The sequence below is a fragment of the Mastigoproctus giganteus genome, chromosome 5, assembly GCF_048544385.1.
Source record: "Mastigoproctus giganteus isolate SK-2022 chromosome 5, ASM4854438v1, whole genome shotgun sequence".
Classification (NCBI taxonomy): Eukaryota; Metazoa; Arthropoda; class Arachnida; order Uropygi; family Thelyphonidae; genus Mastigoproctus; species Mastigoproctus giganteus.
Window position 1 is genome coordinate 189992155 of NC_143579.1, and position 15120 is coordinate 190007274.

At 35.6% G+C, this 15120-nt stretch overlaps 1 protein-coding gene across 2 annotated transcripts in view; it reads right to left on the reverse strand.

Moving 5' to 3' along the window:
• The window catches only part of LOC150085950 (peroxisomal acyl-coenzyme A oxidase 3-like), a 357646-nt gene that overhangs the window by 237112 nt on the left and 105414 nt on the right, over window positions 1–15120 (reverse strand). For both annotated transcript variants that reach the window (XM_090373609.1, XM_090373610.1), the window contains one exon: window positions 3226–3300. In XM_090373609.1, the coding sequence (XP_090229735.1) occupies window positions 3226–3300 (75 nt within the window). The remainder of the gene's footprint in view (window positions 1–3225; window positions 3301–15120) is intronic.

Consider the following 15120-nt stretch of genomic DNA (forward strand, 5'->3'; position numbering starts at 1 on the left):
CATCATAAGCACATTACAAATACTGTTTCTTCTACCACTCTACCATGGAATATTGTTCCCACACCTGAGGCAGTGTCCCCAAAACCTCTCTCAGCCTTCTAGATTCCATTCAAAAGAGGACAGTTAGTTTAATTAATAACTCATCTCTAACAGAGTCTTTCCACTCTCTGCCTCATAGACATTCTGTTTCTGCTGCATGCCTTTTCTATAGATACTTCCATAGGCACTGTTCTTCTGAATTGTCTTTGATAATTACCGCTCTCTCTTCCAAGGCAGTCCAAACACATGCTGTAACTAGTCAACATCCTTTCACTATCCAACTTCAAACTCATAGAATTTGAAGGGTTATTAGTATATAAGAAAAATAAAACATATTATTTGTTTATTTCTTAAATGTAAATTTAAGAAAATAAACACATATATAGATAAAATATGTAACTCCATTATAAGTATCCAGTTAAGATAGAGGCTACTTTACCTCTCAAGGTTCAAGGTACATCCTTTCCAATGTCTGGCACAGAACACATCCTAAAGTTGCCAGACCAAAGGGGCTTAGTGTACAAGGAAAATATCATTTATAACACAGCTTACAAAATCATACAAAATATTTCTAGCTTATCTTATATTTTATTTCATATCATATTAATATCATACTACAGTTGAACCTTCCAAATCTGGCAATCCATTATCCGACACCACCCATTTTCTCCACCCTGATTCTGCAGGGTGGGGGGATCACCCCAGTGCCATAAGTTTTTATCAAGCATCAACCATCGGAAAATATGTCAGAAGGTCATGGGATGGTCAACTGCTACTTGTGAAAAAAAAAAAAAAGATTAGGCTCATTGATTATAAGTAGCAATAGATTACTCAAAGTGCTTCTAGGCCTTGCAATTCATATGTGAAAAATCAGGCTGGAATACTCCATTCACTGAACACTAAATAGCTTTTGGATTGTTGTGCTTATAAACAACATCAAACATAGCAATTATCATCCATTATATGATGTCTAAAAGGATTACCCTGAGAACTATGGTGGTTCAAAATGTAAGCACTGCTCGCTCTTTATGTATTATCAAAGAAATTTGACAGTAGAATTTCAGCAAAGTGTTTTTGAAACTTTTGGTGTTGGTTCACCAATTGCTGGTATATTTTTACTATAGGGTGAACCAACATCATTTGATGTTGGTTCACCCTGTAGTATATTTTAGAGGAAAATAAGTAATTTTATATTTCCTATACCATACAATCTAGCCCTTACAGGTAGCACAGTACAGTCGGTCCTCGTATAACACGTGTTTACATTACACGAATTCGATCATACACGATTTATAAATAGGGGAACGATATCTTATATAACACGAACCGAATTCGCTTATGCACGATTCGCCTTTGTGTTTACAAGAAATGGCAATCACCCCAACCGAACACAACACGATAGGAATGAAGAGAAGATTCTGAAAATGTATTTATGTTTTTTATATCAGTGAAGGGGAAACACATTTCACCATAATAACGTAAAAACCAACACAATTCCAGCTATCGGTATAATCGCAAATGCAATTAGATGGAGTTTACTACCAGTTTATAACAGATTCCACTAGCAGAAACGCAACTGGAAATTGTTTTATGGTAGTAACCCCCAGAAATGTGCTTTAATAAAATGTGAGGTGTTAATAGTGTATCTCGGCCTTTACGGTGTTGTTTATTCAGTTGCTACACGGGCGCAGCTTTGTTTATGTGTATCAAGCGTGCCTCCACGTTTTGTAATTGTCAATTGTGTTTTATTCCCTAAAAATTAGTAAAATACTTAAAAGGTGTGAAAAGGAAGCGTCCTGGCGAAGACACTGCAGATTCAGAGAGAAAAAAAAAAAGCAATATCGATAAACAGGGGCGGACTGGGTCAAAAATTCTTACCCTGGAAAATTTATAGTGGTCTCGTACTATGGTTTATGGCCAAAATCACACCGGCCTCCGGCCCACCGGGATTTCCCGGGTAAGGCTTATGGCCAGTCCGCCTCTGTCGATAGAGAAAAAATATGAAATTGTGAAACGCTTTGAGCAAAATGAAAGACCATGTGATATTGCACGTGCTACAGACCGAAATGAGGCAATGCCGAGAATTAGAAAGAATGCAGAGAAAATAAAAACAACTTTCATAGCAGGAACAACACAAAGTGTAATTAAAATCCATTAGATTAAGACACAAAGAATTGGAAGAGATGGAATGGCTGTCATCTGTTTGGATAGAAAATCAAACAAAAAACAAGTTTGCTTACGATAGAAGCAAAAGCATTAGCAATATTTTATTACGTAATAGTCGTAATAAAATACGTAAGCATTTTATTACGACTTACGTATTATAATTTATACTTGCGTATTATAAAATACGTAAGTACTTTATTACGACTATTTTATTTAATATAATAAATTTTTTACTATTTTATTAATAAATTTTTATTATTTAAATAAATAATAATAAATAAATATTTTTTATTATATTATAATAAAAATAAAAAATATATTATAATATTATTTTTTATTACGTATTTTAATCGTTATAAAATACATAAGTATTTTATAACGATTAAAAAATTACCCGATTATTTATTGTGTTTGGTAATGTTTTGGTTCCAAATGTGTGTTCAATCTTGGGTGGTCGGCACCTAACCCCACTTTTCCCATAGGGACTGTTGTTTATATTGCACGATTTTGCATTGCACGAGGGTTTCTAGGAACACAACTATCGTGCTATACGAGGACAGACTGTAGTTATACTTCCTGTCCTCCACGCCATGCAAAAAAAAGCCTAAGTTCAAATCCCATCAATAAAAAATAATGCAAGAAACGTTTATGGACTTTTCTCACACTGTGGCTGAGTCAGTCAGTCTGAGGCAGGGGTAGCAAGGTTTTTTCCCCTCCAGGAATCTCAAGTTTTTTGTACAGCAATCAGCAAACCAAACAGAAAACATGCAATTTACAGACATAATTATATACATATTTGTATGAACATTTCTTCTTGGGTATCCCAATTTTGATACATCTGTGTAGTACAATATTTTTCCATGTACTGTTACTTTTCCCTTGATATTGCACATTGCCTTAAAATCAGGAAAATTCCTATATCTGGTGATGATCATATCTGGGGGCAGGCCAGTTTTGAGAGGGTTCAACTATACACAAAGATATCATTGTAATCTTCACATAAAACATTTTAAACGGTACCTGAAAATTTTCTAGGTCTTTCAGCAAATCTAAATGCTTCAAAGTGCCTGTAGCCCTGAGCGCTCCTACAAAATACTTATTTGAAAAAAAAAAAAATTTTAATTGCAATTAAAATCAATTGTTCAAACATACAATTTGTAAATTATATGTTTGAACAATTTATAGTTTATAATGAATTTAAAAATTTATAATTTATAATGAATTTACTGAAAAGAAAATCTGCAAATTTCTTTACTGACTTCCAAATAAAACTTATAATTTTATCTGAAAGCATCAATATAAAATTCTGAAGCATAATAGTTTTAGAATAAATGAATATAATGGAAGACACAGGAAATTGTTAGAGAAACAGTTTCAAGATAACCACAACTAATATTACATGATTCATACTGACTTTCAGTTCATGGAGTCCCTGGACAAACTATTATGGATACATTTTTTTCAAGATATTGAATTTTTAACAATATTTTTATGTAGTTAGATCTTTAATAACAATATTTATTGTTTTGACAATTTAAAAATATATTCTCTGGTTACAACTTCAAGTAATCAATAACAGGTATAAATTACACTTTTCCAGTGACAATATTGTTTGTCAGTAGCTATGCATTGTCTTATCTATTTTTAAAATCATATTTTTGGAGATTAGGTACCACACGTTTAGCAATTTCCTCATGTTTTTGCAAAAATAAATTTAAAATTAATTAATTTATAATTAATTAATTGTAAATTAATTATAATTATTATAATAATTAATTATAGTTCTACTATACCTGAATAATATTTTTTGTAACAATTAATTATTTTTGAATAAAGAAATATTAAATTTATAAGTGTTAATAAAGTAATGAAATAAGCTCATTTTTCGTTGATTTTTTTTGACATAGGTAAGACAGCTGATCTGTCTCCAAGAAAAAGTACATTCAGGCTTTCCTTGAAGATGAGACTTTTCTTGGTCCCAAATAGCAGCAAAGTATTGAATTTCTAAATCTTCTATCCAAAATATAAGTGAAAAAAAAAAATAATAATAATAAAATACAAAAAGGGAAAGTCATCTTCAAAAAGACAGGGTAAATGTAGTAGGAAACTTATTTTAACATGTCGAATCAAGAGTTTTGACAAGAATCATCAAAGAAAACAGAATTTCGATAAATTCTGATATTACCAATAAGATACAAGAAGCAGGAGTTAAGATATCAATGAAGACAGTTTGCCAACACTTAGTGGACTTGGACTAGGACAACAGAAGGCCATTTGGAAAACCCAAACTGACTAAAAATATGAAAAAGAAATAAATGGGCCAAAGAACATCAGCACTTTATGGTTGATGACTGGAATAAAGTGTCATTTTCCAGTCATCCAATATCTGGCAATGATCTTATACATTTATGTATAGCTTATATATTTATGTTTCAGGTAGTTTATTTTAGTGATTAAAATGCTAATCAAATATTAACAAACAAATCTCAGTATGTGATAAGAAAAAAATTCTGAGAAATAACCATGCAGACTGCATTAAAACAATGTTAAAGCATCCAAATTCGATTATGATTAGTCCATAGATTATGATTAGTTTATAGTCCATTGTACTTGATACAATGGACTATAAATCAGAAGTAGCATATAGAGGTTCTCCAGCAATTCTTAATTTCCCAAAATGAATGAATGGTTCTCTAATGATGATAAACTGATATTTATGCAAGACTGAGAACCATTCAAAGTAAGTCAAAAACTTTTTGAACGACCAAAAAAATATTCCTTTTGGCAAGAAAACTACCCTAATATCAAACCAACTGAGAATGTTTGAGATCTCTCAAAAATGTAAATTACAAAAGAAAATATTGCAAACTAAGAGCCAGCTAATTTCCCCCCTTTCTGATGACACGTCAGAAAAATTTTCCAATTTTCTGACGTGACATCATCAGAAAAGGGGAAGAGAGAGAGTGATGATCTTATCCAAAATGAGCTCTTTTTTTAGTCACCTAGCTGAACAATCAGCACGACTGAGGGAAACAACATTTCAAGCATGATTTAAAGCTAATTTTTATACTTCTAGTTTCCATGAAAAACTTATAATTTTATATACTTTTTTTTTTTAATATCATCATGGGGGCTCTCAAGCTGAAATAGACAGAACTGATAATACTAAACAGCTACTGCTTCATCTGCATCTTCTTTTTGTGCAACATTCAAAAATCACTGGGAATTTTCCCACAAAAAATCTTAAACCTTCAAGTGATGCACTACTACCTGACAAAATCTCTGCTGCTTCATTTATTTAAGCACTTTCCAAAAGTAACTTCTGTATCAAGCAATCACTTGTAGCAATAAGTGCAGAAGAACAGTCTTCCTTACTCTTGGAAGTGTAGACAAAAATCAGGAATACTATTTTGGTGAAATCTGCAGTAATCAACTTCCAAAATGGATTTAAAGGATTAAATATTTAGACATCATATCTACGATGTATCAAGAAGTATCAATCTTAGTAAATGTATTTTTATACAGCTGTCTAGCATCATCATCATTGTCAGCCATTTTCAATTCACTGCAAGATGAAGGCCTCTCCAGCAACTTTCCAGTTCCTTCAGTTTTGTGCAATGGCCATCCATTTACTACCCACGAACTGATGAATTTCATCTGACCATCTCCGTTGTTGTCTTCCAAGTTTTCTTTTAGCTCCTCTTGGGTACCATTCCATTATTTTCTTAGTCCACCTGTCATCATATCTTCAAGCTATGTGTCCTGCCAAGGTCCAGTTCAGTTCATTAGTTTTGATAAGAATGTCCTTTATTTGTGTTTGCTACCTTATGCATGTGTTTCTCTTCTCATCTAACAGTCTGATTCCTAATATAATTTGTTCCATTCTTCACTGTGTAGTTTTCAGCTTCTCTTCCATTCTTTTGGTGAGCACCCAAGTTTCACTTCGATAAGTCATGGTAGGGAGTGTAAATTGGTTCATTGTTTTACCTTTCAGACAAATTGGGATATTGCTCCTCAGTATGTGACTATATTTCCTGAATGCTATCCAACCGAAATTTATCCTTCTCTTGACTTCCAGCTATCTGATGAGTATCCATTATCTGATGAGTACAATGAACTGTTTAACATTATCACTATTTATCATTATCTGATCTGTACTGAGAAATAGAGTAGGCAAGTAAATCAGATTGTCTAATAATGGGGGATTTTAACTTCACAGATATTGACTGGAATTTGTGGGTTGGGTGATTATACAGGCATACCTCGGTTAACGTTACCTCTGATAACGAAGCCTCGATATAACGAAGTCGGCAATTTCAAGCCCCATTTAACATAAAAAAATATTCCAATTTAAGACCAACGCCCGACAATCATTCAATTGGTGACTGACGGCGACTCGTTACGTATTCCCGAGCTGCGGGCGTGTCTGTTATAACAGTTTTGCGCGTCAATCGCATAATTTAGTTGTTGTTTACATGATTGACGTTGTTTCAGTGTGGCGCATTGCAATAATCGACGTAGGTTCTTTGTAGCATTACATAACGTAGATTTTGTAAATTTTAATAGAAATATTTTTGTTTTAGTTAATTAAAATGTCAGAATCAAAGAAAAGAAAAGCAATTTCTTTGGAAACTAAACTAAATATCGTACGACGTGTTGAAAGCGGCGAAAGAAAATCCGATGTGGCACATTCTTTAGGATTAGCGCAATCAACTTTAACAACCATACTAAGTCAATCAGAAAAAATAAAACAGTCTGCTCAGAATTGTACAGATGTTACAGCGGCAAAATTAACTCGCTTAAGGAATCCAATTTTAGAAAAAATGGAGAAAATGTTAAGTTTGTGGATAGATGATATGTCACAACGTCATATGCCTTTAAGTCAAATGGTGATTCAAGAAAAAGCATTATTTTTGTTTAATCACCTGAAATCTAAACAAACTGAAGAAATTACGGAAACCTTTAGCGCTTCTCGTGGTTGGTTTGAGAAATTTAAAAAAACGGGCCAGGATTCATAGTGTAAAATTAACAGGAGAAGCTGTAAATAAGTTTCCAGAAAAACTAAAGGAAATAATTGAACGTGAAAATTTTCCACCAAATTTGGTGTTCAATGTTGACGAAAGCGGTTTGTTCTGGAAACGGCTACCAACAAAAAGCTTCATTTCTATTGAAGAAAAATCAGCTGCTGGGTTCAAAGCAGCCAAAGACCGTTTAACGTTACTCTTTGGATCAAATGCCTCTGGCGATTATAAATTAAAATTGTTATTAGTTTACCATTCAGAAAATCCGAGGGCGTTAAAAGGTAACATAAAAATGAATTTACCTATAATATGGAAAGCAAATAGAAAAGCGTGGGTTACCAAGGAGTTATTTACTGATTGGTTTGTTAACCACTTTTGTCCTGGAGTAAAACGGTATTGTCAAAAAAAAACAACTTTGAAGAAAAAGCTCTTTTGTTGTTAGACAATGCTCCGGGACATCCTACTGATCTTAACACGTTGGACACATGCATTCCTGTCAAAGTTGTGTTTCTTCCAGCAAACACAACTTTCCTGATTCAACCATTGGATCAGGGAGTAATAGCATCATTTAAAGCTTATTATCTGCGTCGAATTTTAAGCAATTTACCTGAACTAGTAGAGGATAAAGAGGAAATGACAGTTAAAACTTTTTGGAAAAACTACACCATTAAAAACGCAATTGAAAACATTGATAGTTCTTGGAAAGAAGTCACTAAGAAATGTTTAAATGGAGTTTGGCGCAAAATATGGCCAGAAGTTGTACTAGAAGAAGAAAATAACATCCAAGAAATTAGAAATGAAGTTATCCAGATGACTCATTGTCGATGAAGAGGATGTTAGAAATTTATTGAATGCAGAAGATGATGGTTTTTCAGTAGAAGATTTAGAAAACCTTGTTAGCAACGAAGACAAAGATAATGAAGGCGAAGTTAAAGAAGTTCCTGCCGAAAAAGTGTTAACAAACAAAGATTTAAAAAGGTGCTTAAATGACATTGAAAACGTTTTAAATTTTTTTAGTGAAAATGATCCTGATTTAGGAAGAAGTGTTATAGTTAAGCGATCAGTGTTAAATGCAATAACTCCGTATAGGCAATTGTTAAATGAAAGAGAAAAAAAGCATAAACAATCAACTTTAACCTCATATTTTAAAATGTGATTTCACTTTGTATGTAAGTTGACTGTTTATTTAATAAAACTTTTCTTTGTTCGAAAAAAAGCTTTTCATTTTCTTTAAGTAGGAACGTATCCCTATTCTGGCCATAGTATTTTTACCTCTGAAAACGAAGTAATTTCGTGGAACGCATCCTATTCATTAATCGAGGTATGCCTGTATTTCCTAAATGCTATCCATCCGAAATTTATTCTTCTCTTGATTTTTAGCCATTTACCATTGTTACAGCTAATGACTTGTACAAGATTAGTATATGAATCCACCTTTTCAATTTATATTCCTTCAACAATTATATCCCTTCCTGTGGCATACTTATTCATCATTACTTTTGTTTTAGTCCATATTCATCTTTAGTCCAAAATTCTTACTAACTCTGCATAACTGATTAAGATTTTCCTCTAATTCTTTGGGATTGTGGCTTATGATCGCAATGTCATCTAAAAATCATAAATGGTTTAGGTACTCTCCATTCATATTGACTCCTTTCTGTGACCAGTCTAATCTTCTGAAAGCTTCAAGGGTAGCAGTAAACAACTTCAGAGATATTGTGTCTCCTTGTCGAACCCCTTTCTCGATTTTAAATTTGCTACTGTCTTTGTCTAGTCTAATAAAGAAGGTATTGCTCTCATACATTTTCATCAAAATCAAAAGGGTATAGGGTATCTATGCCTTATTTTTCCAGTGCCCGAAACATTGCCTTATGCTGTATGGAGTCAAATGCCTTTTCATAATCCACAAATGCCAGGCATAATGGTGTTTTATGTTCATTTACTTTCTCTATTAGCTGCAATATTATGTGAAAGTGATCCATAGTTGAGAATCCTGTCCTAAAGCCAGCTTACTCTTTTGGTTGATTCTCATCAAGTATTCTTTCTAATCTGTTAGTAATGACCCTTGTGAACAACTTGTAGATGTGGAATAACAAGCTAATTGGTTTATAATTTAATTTCTAATTAATCTCCTTTCTTATGCAGCAAAATTATGATTGCATTATTCCACTCCTTAGGAGTCACACCTTTCCTAATGTACAGGGTGGTCATAATTAAAGTATCCCTATTCAGAGCTCTCTGTAGCTCTAAGTAATAGGCGAAATGCCACCAAATTTAGTAAGTAAACTATTCAAGGCATGGGGAGAAGGATCCCGTGAAGAAAAAAAAATTAGTTTCAAAATCTGCCAATAGGGGATAATATGGTGCTGTACAAAAGGAAAGCCATGACAGTGTACCAACAAATAAATAACTAAGCCAAATCTTATGAAATTACATATTTTTATTTGTGCTCTTTGTAAAAAAACAAAGAAACTGAACTAAACTGCCAGAGGAAATGGTTTCACAGCTCCAAACTCACTCACAGTTTACTCCCGATGGTCGATGTCACTGATGGTGGAGTTAGTTTTTGATATGATTACCATTGTTCTGGACCAGAAAATTGCATTTGATGCACATTGTGCTCGACTGTAGAATACAACATCTCTGGAATAATGTTCTGCACTTGCTGTGTTACACTGTCCTTTAATACAGGCATGTTAAGTACACTTCCTCGATATACATTTGCCTTGATGTGACCCAAAGCCAAAAATCACACAGTGTAAAGTCAGGCAAACGGGGTGGCCATGCAATGGGAAACAAATGACTAACTCTTTCTGCAGTAAAGTGATGCCGGAGAAGCTGCTTTACTGGTCATGCGATATGAGGAGGAGCGCCATCTTGCATAAAAATTGTCTCATCCAGTCATCCTCTTTGCTGCAGTTGAGGAATATTGAAACTGCTCAGCATGTGATGAAATCTTTGTGCTGTAACGGAACAGTGGCTGCACCTGCTGGGTGCAATTCCTCAAAAAAGTATGGTCCTAGGATGAAATTTGAAGTCACACCAAACAAGAGTGATTTTTGGCGAGTGCAATGGGATTTGCTGAATAGCATGCAGTGCTTCTGAAGCCCATATTCAGCAGTTTGGAGCATTGACAGTCCTCAAGATAAAAATGGGCCTCATTTTCCCAATAAATGTCCCATGGCCAGTCATCATCCACTTCCATTCTGGCCAAAAACGTTAGAGAAAATGCCATACATTTTTCAGGATCATCTCTTTGCAGCTGCTGCTGGTGACTGATCTTGTATGGATAATAATGGATTAGTTTCTGAAGAATTTTCCACACAGTGGAATTTGGGTCATCCAATTGCCTCGCTACTCCCCGTGCACTGCTATTAGTTCCAGCAGCTGTATCCATGGATCGGTTGACGACTGCCATTGCAACTTCCTCTGCTACCTGAGGTGAAACAGGCTTCCTTCCTCTTCCAGGCTTACAACGATAGACCCAGTTTCCTTAAATTTGTTAATCATCTTAACTGCCGCAGCTGATAAAAGACATTGACGTAAGTTCTTAGAGCATCTAAATTCAAGCAGAGCGGCTGCTGTATTGCATCCATTAATGCAGAAGAAGTTTAAAATTAAAGTGCAATGATGCAGAGTGAGACGCATTGTTAACAGTAAACTTACAGAATACACTTGCGATGTTTGCGTTGTGCCTTTATAGCTCTCTGCTGCTGGTAAAATTTAATTAAATCAGATTTATGTACATTTTCTGCTCTCTTGTGTGTCTTATTTTTTAGTTTGGATTTAAAACTTTAGTGCAATTCATTTTTTTTTTTTTTTTTGCAAAGAGCACAAATAAAAATTTGTAATTTCATTAAGGTTTGTCTTATTTATTTGTTGGTACTTTGTCATGTCTTTCCTCTTGTACAGCACCATATTATCTCCTATCGGCAGATTTTGCAACTTTTTTTTTTTTTTTTTCATGGAATCCTTCTCCCCATGCCTTGAATAGTTTACTTACTAATTTTGGTGGCATTCCACTCATTACTTAGAGCTACAGAGAGCTCTGAATAGGGATACTTTAATTATGGCTACCCTGTATTTTGTGAAGAGTTGCCATTTCTGTGTCATGTCTCTTCCTCCCAATTTTAACAACTCTACAGTAACTTCATCTTCACCCAGGACTTTCTGATTCTTCATTTTCTTCAATGCATGTTCTACTTCATCAGGAAGGATATTGAGGTATGTCAAATGTGTTGCCAATTAGTGATCCATTTTCCCCACTGCTGGCATCATTCCCTCGCTCCTTATATAATTCTTTATAGTAGTCCTGCTATTTGAATTATGCCTTCTCTACTATTTATAAGTACAACATCACTATACTTCAGTTTCAGTATCATTTGTCTTTCTGTATTACTGTTCACGGCTGCTGATTTAAGTCCTTTGTTTTCCCTTAATGCTTGTTCTACTTTTCTTGTGTTAAATCTTATTATGACCTCTCTGATTCTCTTTCTAATGGCTTTGCATAACCCAGTATACTCAATTTTGTCCTTGTCACTGTTTATGTTGTCTCTTCATTTGTCACCTACGCTTCATCATGACAAGTGTTTCTTGAATAATTTTTTCTTCTTTGGATTTCTTTTTACCTATAGGTTTCTTGGGCTTTATTACTTTCAGAAAGTTGTTGTATTCCTCGTTGATATCTTGGTCCTGAAAGGTCTGCAGAAGCTCAAACTTGTTCTTAAGTTCCAGTACATACTGCTTTTTCTCCTCTTCCGTCATCTCAAAGATCTTCGTATTATTTACTCGAGTCAGGTTTTTCCTTTCTTTTCTTGCATCTATACCAAGTGTGCATCTTATCATGCTGTATAGCATACCTGTATCTAGTACAATAATTTTCAAAACTAATAGGTAATACTGACTATACAGGGTGATTCACTACCAGTGCGACAAACTTGCAGGAGGTGTAGGGGCACAAAGACGAATCGGGATCATATAGCATTGCAGGGTCCGAAATGCCTTCGTCATGCAGTAGAGGACGTTGAACGGGATGTCGTGTGAACAGCGATCCCGCTGGAAGTCAGCATTTGTGAACTGTTTCTGTTGAAGAAACCAAGTAGCAAAAGTCCTCCAGAGTGGATAATCCGCAGGCTCCAATGATTGGATGCGTTGCAGATTGTATGAACTCATTTGGTTTGTTGACAGTATCCTCCATACAGTGGATTGGGAAATACCCAATCGTTGGCCTATCGCTCGAGTACTCGTACTCGGATTGCCTTCTGCAAGATGTAGGACATTCTCCTCATTGTCTGGCATCCTCGTCGTTCGCTCTCGATTCATGGCACCTCTCGTGAAACAACCAGTCTCACGTAACCTTCTGTGCACACGTGCAAAAATCGTATGATGAGGAGCACACCTGTGCGGGGAAACATTCCTGGTACAAGCGAGGAGCGGCGCGCCCATTACAGTCTGCAGCTCCATACGCGAGGTGCATGTCGGCCAGTTCAACGTTTGAATACTTGTCCATCCTACTGCCTCGGGAACCAGTTCGCAAATGCTGACTTCCAGTGGGATCGCTGTTCACGCGACCTCCTGTTCAACATCCTCTACCGCATGACGAAGGCATTTTGGACTCCTGCAATGCTATGTGATTCCGATCCATCTTTGTGCCCCCTACACCTCCTGCAATCACCCTGTATAACTAGATATGAAAACATTTTTCATTTCCAACAATGAAATGAAATTGAAGTCAGAAATAAAAATTATTTTCATTTCTAACCTGGCATAATAGGGATGTGTATTATCTAGCAATATCTAACTGAAACCTTTTAGAAAGAAACATAACCGTAGCCACTGGTATGGTACGGTAGTAGTAGTGGTAGTAGTAATGGCAAAAGAAGCAAGAAAACAATCTTATAAGAGCATCATCCAAAAAAAAAAAGAACCAGTACAGGACCCTCCAAGAATTTGTCTAGTTCTTACTTGAATTTATTCAACCCATCCACTTCCACAACAACAGATGGAAGCCTGTTTCAACAATCAACCACCCACTTGCTGAAGGTAAACTTTCACACGTCTATTCTGCAACCACCCTTCTTCAACTTGAATTTATAACCCCTTGGTCACTGAATAAACAGTAACCTCTCAGCAGGTGGAAGAATTCTATTAACATTCGGCTTACTCAATCCATTCAAGGCTTTAAACACTTAATCACATCTCTTCAGGTGCATAGTCTCAAGGTGCTGCAATTTGCAGAACTGAAGCCTATCTAAGAAAGAGCACACAATCAACAATTTGCACCCTACACTAGTCTTCTTGCCCTTTTCTACACCCATTTCAGCAGATCTAAATCCTAAAGTCAGGCCTCCAGACCTGTATACAGTACTCAAGATGCAGCCTAACCTTGGCCCTATACAAAGGGATAACCACCTCCTTATCCCTGCTAGCAAAGTGTCTGGACATCATTGACAAACCCTTTGAGCTGTTCTGGCACAATGTTGGCACTGCTCAGAGAATTTCATGTCTGACTGCACAATTACCGCAAAAACTACCCTGAGTATAGTAACACACAATTGTTAAGTTACTCTGGGGTTACTGCTACCCATATGCAGAAACCCCAGACATTAAGCTAAGAGGTTTGTCACACAGCCTTTTGATCCCCTTTATGATTTGGGAATACATTTGCACATCTCAATGTTAAACATAAACTGCCATTTATCAGCCCATAACGGCAATTTTTCTAGATCTTGTTGCAATAGCTCACCCAGATAACTGTTGTTAACTTAGACATTAAGCCTGATATACCTTCATCAATATCGTTAATAAATACTGAAAAGAATAATGGGCCCAGCACTGAACCCTGGGGAACTCCACTAATTACATTAGTCCATGCAGAGCAGTGCCCATTGATAATTACTCTCTGTCTTCATCCACTTACCCATTCCTTTATCCATAGTAGTAACATGCTCTTAATGCCACATTGCTCCAGTTTGTACAGCAGTCTTTTATGTGTAACAGAATCAAAAGCCTTCCTAGAATCCAGTTGTATGATGTCCAAATTATTTTTTTGTATTCAGTTCCTTGGTCACTGCATCATAGTAACCTTTCAAGTTGGTTAGACAAGACCACCCCTTAATACATCCATGCTGTGGTTGCAGTATAACTGTATGCTTGTCCAGGTGATCCTGCATTACTTCTTTAACCAGTAGTTCCATTATTTTTCATGGAACAGACATTAAGCTAAGAGGTCCGTCACACCACCTTTTGATCCCCGTTTATGAATTGGGAATACATTTGCACATCTCCAGTCCATAGGGACCTCTCCTGAATCCAAGGATGCTCTCACAATTATGGTCAAGGGTTTGCTTATCTCCTTTACTGCCTTCCTATTAATATAATTAGATAGATTCCATCCACCTTAGGTGCCTTGTTTATGTCCATCTTCAATAATTTCTCCTCCACTTTCCTTTCAGCTATCAGATAGTCATTTAGTTCCTCATCACAGTTTGATAAACGTCTGGCATCCCCTTCCCTAAAGAATTCCTCATATGAGAATGTAGATGCAAAATACCTATTCAATTTGTCCACAATCTGAGCAGGGTCGTGTACAGTTAACCCACAGAAATCCAGTGGCTCAATGTGATTCAACCCCTTCCTTCTACTGTTACTATAAGCATAGAAGTCATTGCTGTTTTTCTTTACATTCTTCGCCAGAGACTTCTCATAATCTGCCTTAGCTTACCTAACCTCCTTTGTGATTTCATTACAGACTAATTTATATCTACCGCACGCTTCTGTATCACCTGATAATTTATATGCATCCCATGCACTTTACTTCTCAGCCATATGTCTCAATAGTTCATCTGATATCCATTTAGGTCTTGAACAGTATTTCTTCATAGGTATGAAAAGC